Below are 15,764 nucleotides of genomic sequence, written 5' to 3'. Positions count from 1 at the left end.
TCGAACCAAGGACGTACATCGATATAATCAAACAGAATTCAAATACGTTAATTTTTTGATGAATTTTGGAATTTGTTTCATTAAAATCGGATAATAAATAAAGATTTTCAAGATGGCGTCCAGATTTCAAGATGGCGGACATGACGTCATGCTCACTGTCGATATATATGCTTTGAAAAAAGTGGTGGGGGGGCAGTCTGTCAGCAGCCACCACAGGGGGAAGGATCGGTCGCCATTTTTAATTTTTTGACCTCGTCGGGTTCGAACCGAGGACTCCGAGCTCCGTATCGATAATGTTTGTTTTTTATAAATATTTTATTAAATTTATATTATTTAAATTTTTTTATAATTTTTAAAAAAAAAAATTCATTAAAATCGGATAATAAATAAAAAAGTTAAAGATGGCGGCCGTAACGGAAATTGCAACGGTGACGTCATCATCCAATATGGCGGAAAACAAAATGGCGGAAAGTTCGAGAAAACAAAATGACGTCATCCAAAATGGCGGATCCAAGATGGCGGATCCAAGATGGCTGCCGTGATATACTTGTCCCGTTACGTTATGTCCCGTTACGCTGTGTCCCGTTACATTCATCCAAGATGGCCGCCGTGACATCACAATCCAAGATGGCGGACAGACAATCATCAATCCACAACCAGAAGCCTGTCCCAGTAGCCCCATTTATATACTACTCACTATAAAACTTGTAAAGCTAAGCTCGATCAGGAGATAAAGTACGAAGATGGAGACGATATGCTCGGGGACAGTATGTCTTACAATGAAATTGATCGACCTAGTCTTAAAAGCGATTGTGTTAAAATCTCTCCAGGTCTTGAGAAAGGATATAGCTTAAATGGTGATGGAGATATAAGTAAGGTAGAAGATAATGAAAGTAGCATCTCCATAAAAAGTGACAAGGCGTCGTATAGTAGACTTCTACGGACTTTGGAATATTTTTTTGGAAAATTAGCAAGTAAGCTTGTTGCCAATGATGGTACTCCAATGACAAAAAATTCGAAATACTGGGATATGCAAGATGAAGATGTCAGTGTGTTTGATAAAGATGTGGACAGCATCGATGATGATGATGATACAAATTATCATAATCATTATTATAACGATTTTCAGAATATGTTCAGCAAACATTCGAAGAAGATGGTGGCATCAAGTGAAATTGATTATATATCGTGGAAAGACCCGAACGTGTTAACGAACAGGTTGCGACTTTTACTTGTTTCGTAAGATGATAAAATTGTATCAGTTATCAAAGAAACGTGGACTATTCTTGATGAACTTAGAATTTTCGGGTATATATAATAAGTTAGTAATGTGTATTGACTGATGAAATTTTATACTTTTGTATTTTTGATATAAATATAATTTTAAAAATTGTTATTAAAATGAGTCGTTATTCATGCCCTAATAAAGTTCATGTGTATGCTACTTTAAAGAATTGAGTTGAGTATGAATATATTTATATATGTATCTGTGTGTGTGTGGATGAAGGAAAATTTCCATTTTTCTGTATGTACATGATGGAAAATGAGTGTCGAAGAAGGAAAGAGTATGTAGAATTAAGTATCGATGATGGAAAATGAGTGTTGAATTGAGTGTTAATGATGGAGATTGAGTGTCGAATTGGGTGTCGATGATGGAAATTAAGTCTCTAATTGAGAGTCGAAGATGGAAATTGAGTGATGAATTGGGTGTCGATGATGGAAATTGTAGTGTCGAATTGAGTGACGATGATGGAAATTGAGTGTCGAATTGAGTGTCGATTATGGAAAATGAGTGTTGAATTGAGTGTCGATTAAGGAAAATGAGTGTCGAATTGAGTGTCGAATATGGAAACTGTGTGTTGAATTGAGTGTCGACTATGGAAAATGAGTGTTGAATTGCGTGTCGATGATGGAAAATGAGTGTCGATGATGGGAAGTGAGTGTTGAATTGAGTGTCGATGATGGAAAGTGAGTGTTGAATTGTGTGTCGAAAATGGAAAATGAGTGCCGAATTGAGATTATATTATGGAATGTGAGTGTTGAATTGAGTGTCGATGATGAAAAGTGAGTGTTGAATTGAGTGACGATGATGGAAAATGAGTGCCGATGATGGCTAATGAGTGTAGAATTCCTTGCATCCTGCACTGAGTATGTGTAGCTAGGTTCTGAAGGTTCAATGGATTCCTGGTCCTATATAAAAGTAAACTTTGCTAACATGTTCACTGTCAGGCTTATTTAATTAGCAGTCGGCATGCTGTTAAATATTCGAATGTAAATAAATAATAGGATGTTATTTGACTTCTTTTAGTTTATGTGTGCAGAGTGTAGTCGAGTAGGCTGATACAAGTAAGTGAGGAGCTTAATGTAGAATGATCATGTGTTGACGAATATGTTGGTGACCTACTGTATGTGCATAAATCGAATGCTAGTGGTCTGATAATATTTTGGGTTATTTACGAAGATTTTTATCGATGTGTGCTATGACAAGCTTAAAATGTCTAGTAAACTTGTAGAATAGGTCTCTTGTTTCGGAGACTTTTGTCGTAAGGCTTAACATGGATCGACTTTGAAGGCTTTGAAGATGTATGGTACTGGACATGTCTTGGCTGTAGCTATATCATCACTGAAGGTCCTCTGAACTGTAGATGAGAGGTACAAAACAAAATGACTTTGGACCTAGCCTGGTATCGTATAAATTATTTTAGTCATGTGTTGAAGTCATTTGGAGTCAGTTGGATGTTATGTGTAGCTCTACATAATAATATTTAAATTCGGGTACCTACTTTAAATTTTGTTTGGGTTGTGAGAGATCCATTGATTACAGACTCTTGCTCCTCTATTAAGTCTAAATTAACCGTGTATGTAGGATGTGTGATTAGATGTTTGTATATAATTTAAATTCTCATTCCTTGAAATTCCTAATTTTTTTAAGTAATAACAATGAATGATGTATTGACTTGCGTATTATACAAGCGAACATGGTTATTTAAGCGAGTCTTAGACAGCAGGTCCCTCAGTCCACCTCTTGTAGTGGTACAGTGGAGATCTGATGGATTGGCTCGTTTGCATATAAGTCTTGTATATGAATATTGATGTGTATACGAACTCAATGGTAGCAACGTTGAAATCGGTACAAAGCCTAATGGTAGCGGGGTCAACGACTGCAGAGATCTTGACGGAGGGTCTCGTGTCTTCACCGGGGTCCCTGACGACGGAGGTGATGATGATGAAGCAGATCCCTATGACAACGATGAGAGAAGCTCCAGAGATTCCGATGGTAACGAAGCTACCATCTCCAGAGATCCCGATGTATGGCAGTATCTACTGTCTCTTCACTCCAAGAGACTTCAATGTGTGCATTATCGAAAGCAGAGGAGACTCCGATACCTGCAAATACACCGAATTTCGTAAATAAAACATTTTGTGAGCAATTCCCAGCTTCTGCATCAATCGTGTATACTTCAGATTCTTTGGCATCCAGTACAGATGATCTGTCAATGTCGACTGGGAAATCTCCAGCTCATGCAACATACGGGACTTCGTCACCTACAACAGCAGTGCACATTGAAAGTAAGATACTTTCCGAGCCGTCGGTGACTCAAGGTCTAACGACACGACATCTGTGTACGTACTGTAGCAAAAGTTTTAAATACCGTCAACATGCAAAAAGACATGAAAATCATGTCTGTAGAAGAAACGCTGATCGTGTGACATTTCCGTGTGAGTCATGTGGTGTACATTTCACAAACAAAAGTAATTTGATTAGGCATTGTAAAAGCAAAGTTCATTTGCAAGTTGAACATCGGGGAAGCGATGGTAATTGCGATGAGTATCTGTATCAGTGCCGCTACTGTGGTAAACGATTTGAACGACTACGAAGTACACGCATCCATGAAAATCATGGCTGCAGAAGAAATCTTGACCGTGTAACATTTCTGTGTGAGAAGTGTGGTGTACAGGTTACACGAAAATTTTACTTGAAAAAAACATTATAAATTTTGTAAAGACGGGTTTCTAGCATAATTTCTGGCCCTCTAATGTGTTACACTCCTGAACTGATGTATCGAGATCTGTATGAATTATTTTTATTTTGTCACTCTAAAAACGAACTATAATAATTTATTTTAATAAAAATGAATGTCGCATGAACTGAGAAATGTATACGATATATATACCATGTCAGATTTTATTGTGTATAAATGTACAATTTTAAATAAATTATTGAATTAAAGAATTTTTTATATATTTTTTCCTAACCTACATCGTTTATCTTAATGTAATAAACTAAATTTGACACGAAATTTAGGTCGAATTTGTAATGCGCGTTTTGTCTTGTTTGTGTGTATTATTTTTTTATCAATAATGCTGAAGACTGTTTTTTTTTTGTTAAAATTATTTTTGTCTGAGTATGCCATCTGCATTCTTAAGATTTTTTATGGGAGATGTTTTGGTAATGTGCAGGTACAGGTAATGTCGTAACATTAGAGCAAATCTGATAGGAACTTGATTTATTATTTTTGAGGAATAATTTATTACTCCCCGAAATAAAACTAACAGACTTGTGGGAAATTTATGGTCTTAAATCGTAACCTGTCATATATTGGTGTACACTACGGACGTGATATTAAAAAATTGAATAATGATAATCAATTGCGCACACTTCGGAGTAAGCTGGTGCACTGGATGGGTTGTATCAGTAAGATTCCGGATACTTGGTAAACGGTTCTTCGTCCAAGTTACTCACTCCTTCGTTGCTGATTACTAACATGAATTTTTAAAACATGAAAAAAATAATATATACTGGCCGGGGTCTTGATTTAAAATATTTTGCCGCTTATAATTATCGGAGTATCGACTTTCACAGTATGGTATGTAGGGTTCGACTCCTCTCGTATATGTGCTACAATTTTTTTTTGTTGGTAGCAAGTTATACATGTGTAAGCTAATTTTCTGCTCTGGTTCAGTGATGTATACTTTGAAGTGGTTCCAGCAAGTGTATGCTGGATTACGATTTCACTGGAGTTTTACGTGAAATGGGTTGGAAGGCTAGCGACGTGATGTATGTATGTCTCGAGCAAACATATGACTGTCGCAGCATTCTGCTAGCCTGCAACTCCCGCGCGAGGGGTCAATGTTCATTTGCGGGTGACGGTAGGCGTGTCTCGATCGTGTAGTCTCTGTCTCTATCCTTGAGAATATTTATTTTGAGGTTAACGTGATTAAATTTATGTACTTTTGACTAGACGCACGTGAATAAGTTTAAATTCGTATGCATTGGAACATATTTTTCTACATGAGGTAAGAAAAATACATAGATGCTACATTGACTGATATAGGTATCGAACACATGGATCTTACCCTATGAGTGACTAGCACTTGTTTGACCTATCTCGACTACCCCTCGTTTACTTTGTGATATAGATGGGACATGGTTGTTTTCAGACAGATGATGGTTAAAATGTCTTGGACAAAGTGTCCTTTGTAGAAATTACTAGGTGTGGTAGTTATTTTAGTCGAAGTGATAATTTAGTAAAACACGTAAAAATAATGTGAAGGTTTTTTTCTGTGTAAACAAATCATTGATAGGATGGATTTGTATGTAGAACTGGCAGTATACCACATCTCTTGAAGAACACTGCATGGTATATATAATGAAAGAATCTTGGGCTCAAGAAACTAAACTATATGTGGAAAGGATGATGCGGTTCCTAAGATTAAATGAAAGGAACTTTGATGATTTTTTTTTCTATATACTAAGATGATTTAATTGAGTTTGGGATGATGGGTTGAAGGATTAAATAATAAAACTGTACACATAGGCTTTTAAAGAAAATGAGAATGGAGCTCACAAGATCATAGATTGTGGTACATCTCTGACACCTGAAATGAGGAAACGATATCATAAAATGAGTGATATTGATGCAACTCATGATAATATTGATGACAGCTATGATGATGATTTACATCTGTGATAGTGACACGGACGCGGAGATTTTAAGACAAATAATATTATTAATATAGAAAAGATGAAAGCCTTAGCACGCCGATCGTGACGAGAAACAAATATTGAAGGATGTTGATGGTATCGGGAAGACTGAAACTAATGAAGGTATCAGCACTGTGAAAAGTGAGAATACATTCAAGCCTATATTTAGCAGATCCTCCATATTTTGTATAAATGGTGGACTCCTGAAAAGGAAGCATACAGGCGATGAAGACACTTCGACATCAACGATATTGAGTTCTTGCAGTAATCTGGGTGGAGACGTTGTCTTCTACGGTGATTGCTACAGTGACTCTGAGGCTGTTTACAAAAGCATAGACTGTGATGCAGAACCTAAAGCTGACAAGATCGAAGAATGTGGTGGTGTCCTGAGACCGAAGCGATGGAAACGTCGTGTTATAATAAATAAATCTGATCAATCTTGTGATGATCGCTGGCTAGATGATGAAAGTAAACCTGAGGATGGTGTTAAAACGGAAGACACCAGAGATCATAATATTTATAATAAACAAGCAATGAAGATGGTGGCAGAAGAGATTGATTCCACATCATGGAAATATCCAAAAGTATTGGTTGGCCGGCTAAGACTGATGGTGGCATCTGTTCGTAGAGGGAACTACTCGCATATCGTGGAAGTATCGACCATACTTAAAGAACTTCGGAACGCTGGCTACATACTATAATCATTTGATTAACTGTCATGTGTGTACTAATGAAAAATAAAATGAATTATTTATATTTTAAAAAAGTATGATTTATTTCTTGTATCCTGATTTCCAAATAAGGGTGTGTTTCCGCTACTGTATGTGTGATCATTCCGTTTCCTGTGTGTACTGTGTGTACGTTCCGATTTCCTGTGTGTACATTCCGTTTTCCTGTGTGTACATTTCGTTTTCCTGTTTGTACATTTCGTTTTCCTGTTTGTACATTTCGTTTTCCTGTTTGTACATTTCGTTTTCCTGTTTGTACATTTCGTTTTCCTGTGTGTAAATTTCGTTTTCCTGTGTGTACGTCCCGTTTCCTGTGTGTACTGTGTGTACGTTCCATTTTCTTGTGTGTACGTTCCGTTTCCTGTGTGTACTGTGTGTACGTTCCGATTTCCTGTGTGTACATTCCGTTTTCCTGTGTGTACATTTCGTTTTCCTGTTTGTACATTTCGTTTTCCTGTTTGTACATTTCGTTTTCCAGTGTGTACATTTCGTTTTCCTGTTTGTACATTTCGTTTTCCTGTTTGTACATTTCGTTTTCCTGTTTGTACATTTCGTTTTCCTGTTTGTACATTTCGTTTTCCTGTGTGTACATTTCGTTTTCCTGTGTGTACGTCTCGTTTCCTGTGTGTACTGTGTGTACGTTCCGTTTTCCTGTGTGTACTTTTCGTTTTCCTGTGTGTAAATTCCGTTTTCCTGTGTGTACTGTGTGTACTTTCAGTTTCCTGTGTGTACTGTGTGTACATTGCGTGTTGGAGCCGAGTAGACTTGTATCCATGTAGCTTCATAGACATGTAGTTTCGTAGCCATGCGGTCTTTTAGTCATACAGTCTCTCCGTCATGTATAACTCGGAACCAGCTAGATCCTTTTAGACTCGTAGCCTTGTAGCCTCGTAGTCTCTTAGACTCGTAGCATTGTAGCCCAATATCATTGGAGCTGTTGAAAGAAAAGGTAGTTGGAGCATTTGGAGCTGTTGGAGCCATTTAGAGGCTGTTGGAGCATTTGGAGGCTGTTGGAGCATTTTGAGCTGCTGGAGCATTTGGAGCTAAGAAGTAGTCGTTGCACGTCTATGCAAAGCTAAATGTTTATAAGTTTGCTGGCTTTCGCAAGTGATTCTGTAGTAGGATAGAAATTGTGTAATAAATATTATGTTTGTAAAAGACTTTGTGGTGTTTTATTTCTCGAACCTTACGCTTTTCTGGTATTTAAATTAAATTTATTTTAGTTTCGTCCAGGATCGTGCCAAGGACCTTAGACGACCTAATTAATCAGTATATTGTTTGCAAATTTATTTAATGAATTTATAACTTTTTCCCGAATCTCTAGCATTACAATTACGAATTTCCAATATGGTGGTCTTGATGTCTGATAGGATGATGGTAGTAGAGGATTTAAAGTCTCTTTCAGAATGTTGAACGTGGTTTATTGAAATTATTTTTTTTTCATAAAATTAAACATTATTGCATCGTTCGAGTATCGAACCAAGGACTGGAGCGGATCGAATCAATATGTAAGTTAATGAGTGATTTTTTTGAGGAATTTTGGATTTTTTCCCGCTTTTCTAGCTACATTATTACACGATTTCAAGATGGCGGCCGAATTTCAAGATGGCGGGGGCACCTCGGTAATAAATGATTACTGCACTCTAGCGGGTTAGAATAAAATTATCCAGATGGAAATGTACTCTATAATACGAGTACACACACAAGATGGTGTACTCTAGCAGGTGGTAGCTCCTGGTAGCATGTACTGAACATAAAATGTCGGATCCATGATGGTCGACAAGGACAAAGTCAAATTTCAAGGTCAAGGGCAAATTTCAAGGTCAAGGTCAAAGTTCAAGGTCAAGGGCAAATTTCAAGGTCAAGGTTAAATTTCAAGGTCAAGGTAAATTTCAAGGTCAATGTCAAATTTCAAGGTCAAGGTCAAATTTCAAGGTCAAGGTCAAATTTCAAGGTCAAGTTCAAATTTCAAGGTCAAGGTCAAATTTCAAGGTCAAGGTCAAATTTCAAGGTCAAGGTCAAATTTCAAGGTCAAGGTCAAAGTTCAAGGACAAGGTCAAAGGCCAAGGTCAAGGTCAAAGGCCAAGGTCAATGTTAAATGTTAACAGTTGAGGACAAAAGTATGGTGACCAGATAATTATACTACATGGTATCGTCACACTCTAGCAGACGAAAACAAGATGGTGGTCTCCAGCGGATGAAGACAAGATGGCGTACATGATGTCATACCAGTTGATGATATATACCATGGTACTGGTGGTGGTAGATCAGTCTAGGTAGCTTTCATGGAGGAAGGATCGCCGTTTACTCTCGTCGGGAATCGAACCAAGGACATACATCGATATAATCAAACAGAATTCAAATACATTTATTTTTTGATGAATTTTGGAATTTTTTTCATTAAAATCGGATAATAAATAAAGATTTTCAAGATGGCGTCCAAATTTCAAGATGGCGGACATGACGTCATACTAGGTGACGATATGTATACTTTGACATAAGTGGTGGGGGTCAGTATGCCAGCACCCACCGTGGGGGGGAAGGATCGGTCGCCATTTTTAATTTTTTTGCACCCGTCGGGTTCGAACCGAGGACTCCGAGCTCCGTGACGATAATGTTTGTTTTTTATAAATATTTTATTAAAATTTATATTATTTAAATTTTTTTATAAATTTAAAAAAAAAATTCATTAAAATCGGATAATAAATAAAAAAGTTAAAGATGGCGGCCGTAACGGAAATTGCAACGGTTACGTCATCATCCAATATGACGGATAACACAATGCCGGAAAGTTCGAGAAAACAAAATGACGACATCCAAAATGGCGGATCCAAGATGGCGGATCCAAGATGGCTGCCATGATCTACTTGTCCCGTTACGTTATGTCCCGTTACGTTATGTCCCGTTACGCTGTGTCCCGTTACGCTCGTCCAAGATGGCCGCCGTGACGTCACAATCCAAGATGGCGGACAGACAATCACAATCCGCACCATCCACAGCCAGAAGCCAGTTTCAGGACCGGCTATTATATACTACTTATACCATCATCGTACTGATATAATACCAAAATCATTTTCTTACGTACATTTGACTTAGAACTGATGTTATATTACACATTCAAAAACAAAGTTTTAAGTTTTCACTTCTGTTGACAGTCCCCATGACTGGCTATGATGCCTTCTCCTTCACTAATACGTTTTGTGGCCACCACAACCAGGGAGAGTGCATGGAGGAACAATAGCCGCAGCAGTTCCAGTGAACAAAGTGATGACACTGGCGCGGCGAGGTTGTAAGCGCTGCGAGTGACAGTCACGCACGTGTGGCAGCGGCGCGTCACAGCTCAAGGTCGCGTCGCTCCATGGGCAAGTAGCGCAGTTCCCGCGCGCCGCCAGTTGCACTAGCTGTGACATGGAGCCGGCCGCCTGGCAGCCTCACAACCTCACGGTAACATTCCTCCTGCCCTGCTCTCACAGCTGTTGCTTGCTGTCATTGGAGCTTGTTGGAGACCCCCAGTCACTGCCTCATTGTAGTGTAGGAACTGCTACAGCTGTAGTTGGATATATCTTACCCTGCTCTCATAGTTGTTGCTTATTCCCTGTTTGCATGGTCTTATTGGAGCTTGTTGTCACCCATCAGTCACTGCATCATTGTAGTGTAGGAACTGCTACAGCTGTAGTTGGATATATCGTTAGTAGTATATAAATGTATGTCCGAGCACAGGTGCCAGGCTGAAGTGTCGAGTTACCGACCGCCATCTTGATTTTGTAACTTCACGGCGGCCATATTGGATTGTGACGTCACGACGGCCATTCTGGATGACCATGTTCTTGGACCTTGACCTCGACATTTATGGCCATCTTAGATCTACCATTTTGGTTGATGTCATCTCCGCCATCATGTTTTCTAGAATTTTGCACTATTTTGAATTCGGCTTTTTGAATTATGATGTCACCGTTGCAATTTAATTATGGCCGCCATCTTAAAAACCCTTATTATCTGATTTTAATGAAAAAATTTCTAAAATTTCTAAACAAAATAATTAATCAAATTTTAATAAAATATTATTTAAAAACGCACTTACGTCATGGAGCTCGGAGTGCTCGGTTTGACATGGCGAGGGCAAAAATAAAAATATTTCCAGATCCTTCCTCCACGGAAGCCGTCGGCAGACTGACCTCCCACCACTTATCCCAAGCGATATTTCGCCAGTTAGTATGACATAATGTCCGCCATCCTCTTTTCGTGTGCTAGAGTGTGCTACCATCATGGTAGTTTAATTTTGTCCACAAGAGTGCAGTATTAATTTATTACTAAGGTGCCCGCCATTTAGAAATTTGGGTGCCATCTTGGAATTGTGTAATTATTATATAGAAATTCGAGAAAAAGTTCAAAATTAATTAAATAAATTTTCAATTAATATACTGATTGATTCGATTAGTACCTGCCCTTGGTTCGATCCCTGGGCGATGCAAAAAAATTAATTTTACTTTAAAAATAACAATTTCAATAAATCACGATCAAAATCCTAAAAGAGGTGGAAGTTCATCATATACCAGCTCCCTATAAGCCGATATGTCTGCCATCTTGAAAATGTGTATTTATTGAATTAGAAATTCGGGAAAAAGTTCAACATCATCAAAAAAATCACTCAATATACTGATTGAATTGATTTCCTGTCCTTGCTTCGATTCTTGGTCAATGCAAAAGAAAAGAAATTTAATTAGAATTATCACAAAAATGACAGCTTCGTGAAATAAAACACCACAAGTTCTTTTACAAACATAAAATTTAATACATAAATTCTACACTACTACAAGTACAAAATAACCCAAGCAAATTACTAAAGTCGTCAGCATTTCTCGATTTCTGCATCTGCTACTTACGAATCAAAGCGAGTCCTTTACATATCTTTAAATGTCTTTTCAAGTTATCAGGTCAACAAATTGGTACACCACAATTTTCACATGGGGAAGAATTATCGATTTCATTTGACGTCGCCGGGGCTGATCCCTGTGGTGGTGGTTGAAGTCCCGGCTGCTCAGATGGGTGGTACATAGTTGCCAACTCTCACGATTTTGGCGTGAGGCTCAGTATTTGTAGATATATGTCACGCCCTCACGATGGAACATCCCTTCCTCACGATTTTTCGTTTTTTTTTTTGGTACCGTGTACGTTTTCGTGTCAATAGGTTGTAACTGTATCTATACAATCGTATCGCATTAGATTGGTTGGAGATATATCGCTTGCGACTTCGATTCAAGATCGAATAACTTCGACCTGTTGCTTTTTTCGACCAGTTGCTTTTGATCGTTAAAGGCGGCCGTTGTTGTTTCTAGATGTGTTGTTGGTTATGTAGTGGATTAGCGTTTATATTCTATGTTTATGATGTCGCAGCAGTGCGGCGTGAAGTAACACTACAAAACAACTTTCAACAAGTTATATGCAAAAGAGTTTCCGCACATCATATTGTATCGTAAAGGTGAAAATTATGCGTATTGTGTTGCGTGCCGTTGTGATTTTTCAATCACGCGCATGCTGGCAGAAACGACGTGTTTAAACACTGCCAAACAAAAAAAAATTGTTGATAGCGTAAAGTGCATTGATTCAAATAAGAAGCTGAATTTTGTTTCCGTTAATTCTGAGAACCGTATAATTCGTGCAGAATGTTTTGTTACGTCTTTTATCGTGGAACACAATTTGCCAATAACTTGTGCTGATCACGCGGGCTCGTTCATGAAAATGTTCCCGGACAGCGAAATTGCAAAAAAAAATACAGCTGCGCAATAACGAAAACATCAGCTATAATTGAAGAAATGGAAAAGGAAACTCATGCAACTAATATTGAGATCTTGAAAAGTGAAGTTTGTTCAGTGGCGACGGATGGAAGCAATCAGGGTGATGCAAAGCTGTATCTTATCGTGGTTACTTTCTACAACAAAGAGACATCTGCAATGGTGAGTAATCTGTTGTTTGTCCCAGTTTAAGAGTGTGATTCGACTTGTTTAAATATTGCCAACCTTCTTCTTAGGGATTTGAAAGAAAATGGCATCCCTCTTTCTAACTGTCTAGCTCTAAGTGCAGATAATGCACCAGTGATGATTGGTAACAAAAGTGACGTAGCTATTGACCTGAAGCAAGAAATGCCAAACTTAATTGTTATTGGATGCCCTTGCTACCTAACATATTTAGCTGCTGAAATAGCTGCAGCAATTCAGAGCATCAATGTGTGATGCAACTCTAGAAAAACTGGTCAAACTTAAATCATCACAGAGAAGACTTTGTTATGAACAGAATTTTGATGAAAATTTTTTAAAGAAGGCTAAATCTTCAACATGCATGTCATTGAAGAAGTGAAAATTATCTTTATTTAATTTTTAGGCCCATACATGTGCTAAAATACTAAGCCAACCTCAATTTACAATTTTATAATCAAAATTAGTTTAAAGTTACAATATTTTTTGTACATATGGAGGTTTCTTCTAACAAACTACAAATGTAATCGAGTTAAAATAACATAATTTTGTGTGCAGACCTACGTGTGAACTGTGAAGGTTTACATTTATGATCTTCTAATGTAGGTAAGTTGTTTGCATTTGTTCTTATTGATTTTTGGAAACAGTTTTAAGTGATTGACGTGAAATATGCATTTATTACACATAAGTGCCTATAATATTGTATGTTGTTTGATATTTTTAAGCGTTTTCACGAAAACACAGCAAATATTCACAAATTAAAAATCCACAAGATTTTGTATTTCTCAGGGTTGGCAGCTGGTAGAGGGGTTCGAGCCTCGTGGCCTGGGGGATGGTGTGTCGCTGTCCCGGAGAGCACCGCATGTTCCCGTCGTGGAGCGAGATGAACCTGAGGAGTTCCTCGCCTGGTTGTGGCGGCGCCTCCTGCTGCCTGCAGCCACACTCCCGCCGTCTGCCGTCTGACTGCTGCGCTCGCTCCCCTCCACCTGGGGCTCAGCTCCCCCCTTCATCACACTCTTCCACACACGTGCACATCGGGGCAGAGAGGTGGCAATGTGCAACAACGGTCTAAGCGACTGGGAGGAGCACTTGGGGCGACGTCAAATGCCCCCCACCCCCCCTCTTCCAAGACCGTTTTGCCCATTGACACCTTGGTCACACGCACTGCATAACGAAGCACTCGGGCATCTTGGTGTCACTGATGGAGGGGCCTAGGGCATGAGTGGGGATCGTCTGCTGAGTAAAAGCACCTGGCCATGGGAAGTAGTGAAGACGGGCTGGGGCCCTACGTTGTCGGGTGGAACGGCGGGGTGCCTCGGGGATTTCGAGTTCGTCCTGCTCAGGGTCATAACTAGTGGGCTGGGCCCAACCTCCGACTTCTTCCTCATCAATAGGAACTATGATAACCCCCTCTGGGTCAACTGAATCACCGAGTAGTTCGGGTGAGTGGTGGGTTTGGTGAGAGCGTACAATAGAGTCTGTTTCCTCCATGGTGTCCTTGGGAAACTCCACTGTCGCTGTCGTATTGGAGGCCGGTAAATTGGGGTCGTCAACATCTGGGGCTGGTGTAATGATAGGACCCCTGACCTGGAGTGGGGCATTCGAATCGTCATAACCATTGTAGTGACCTTTCCTAGACCCGGGTGATGGGTCCCTGGGAAACAGCCTATCCATCAGCTGCTCCAGTATGTGCAGTGTCATGCCAACTCGCTCAATTTCCCGTGATTAACGTTTGGCACCACAGGGCGGGTCCCTCTGTGTGATGCCTGAAGCGTCGAGAAAGGTTGAGTTGACAGGCCGACGCCCGAAGCTGCCAGGTGCCAGGTAAAGGCGTCGAGGCAGGGCACCGCGCGGGGAGCGGTGAGAAGGAGGGCGGAGCGACAACCCTTGTAATCCGCGTGCGGCACGTCTCACGTTGCGGCGGTCACGTGACGCCAGTGGCCGTGCTAGGCCGCCAGCCAGCTCCGAACCTGCGCGCGCCGCGGCCCTGCTCACGTTCGTGACAGTAGTATTGGCATGATTGTGTGAACAGTGCTTAGAGCTAACATGTGACAAGGGCCTCACTCGTCTGTTGCAGGCAACGGGAACATACATTCTCGTCCTGGCCTCGCTGCTGTCGCCTCCTGATGACGTCGCTTCGTCCTGTTTCTGCCTGGTGAGTGTGCAGGCGGCTCCAAGTCCGCGGTAACCTCGCAATCAAGGACACACACCTCTGTTAACCGCCTGTGCCTGGAACTGGAAATACGTAGCCCACATAAATACAGGCTTTCTTCCGAACCAAGTGCATTGTACTCACACGTCAGTAGTATAGAAAAGGGGATACTGACACAGACGTCTAGGGTGAAGGACCCTGGAGCCGACCGCCATATTGGATTGTGACGTCACGGCGACAATTTTGGTGTCAAATTTCCTTCAGATTCCTAAAAAATGACACTAAATGAATATTTCTAAAAAAAAAATTACCTATTTCGAGGGAAAAACTCCAGTTTTGAAGGAAAATTTCCCGTTTTATTCCTCGAAAATTCCAAAATTCAGAATTCAAAAAACCTCAAAAGAGGTTTTACCTTAAAAGAACCAAAATTCCCCAAACAGGCATAAATTCCCCAACGAAAATCCAGCCTAAGCCTCTGTCGGTCATTTTGGATGACCTAGACATTTACCATAAAATTATAATTCTTTAATTTTTGACCAAAGATATCCAAAAAAAAATTCCAAAAGAAAAAAATGCTTACTTCAAATGTTTAGTTACTTGATCGATTTCGATCACCGGTTCGATTCCCGGCGAGAGTAAACATGTAATGAGTAAATAATATATTGTTACGATTTATAATAATGTGTGGGGAGACTACTGGGTACGTACAGGGATAGCCCGATTAAGTTTGTTTTATTACACAGTTATATTGATTACAAATATTTACACTAAACACAAATCACTGACACTTGAAAATGTTTATCCAGTCACTCAATGATTGCAAGTTCCGCAGTTCGCTTTCCTCGCAGCACTCACCGTCATGGGAATCGCGCGGCTCAACTCCGTCACCAAACTCTGTCACTCAACTCTGTCACTCAACTCTGTCG

The 15,764-nt window shown here is 39.7% G+C and overlaps 1 protein-coding gene across 3 annotated transcripts in view; it reads left to right on the top strand.

The window, feature by feature from the left end:
* Positions 1-15,764, top strand: part of LOC134541481 (ero1-like protein) — a 92,074-nt gene that overhangs the window by 21,729 nt on the left and 54,581 nt on the right. Inside the window, exons 1-2 of one of the 3 annotated variants that reach the window (XM_063384960.1) lie at positions 10,025-10,158; positions 14,764-14,841. In XM_063384960.1, coding sequence (XP_063241030.1) covers positions 10,123-10,158; positions 14,764-14,841 — 114 coding nt within the window. In that variant the 5' untranslated portion in view covers positions 10,025-10,122. Of the gene's footprint in view, positions 1-10,024; positions 10,159-14,763; positions 14,842-15,764 lie in introns of those variants that run through there. The other 2 variants (XM_063384963.1, XM_063384962.1) reach the window with 2 other exon arrangements.

Source organism: Bacillus rossius (assembly GCF_032445375.1).
Source record: "Bacillus rossius redtenbacheri isolate Brsri chromosome 4 unlocalized genomic scaffold, Brsri_v3 Brsri_v3_scf4_1, whole genome shotgun sequence".
In the NCBI taxonomy this organism is placed as follows: Eukaryota; Metazoa; Arthropoda; class Insecta; order Phasmatodea; family Bacillidae; genus Bacillus; species Bacillus rossius.
The sequence above is the reverse complement of the archived record's forward strand: the minus strand, read 5'-3'. Positions and strand labels throughout refer to the sequence as shown.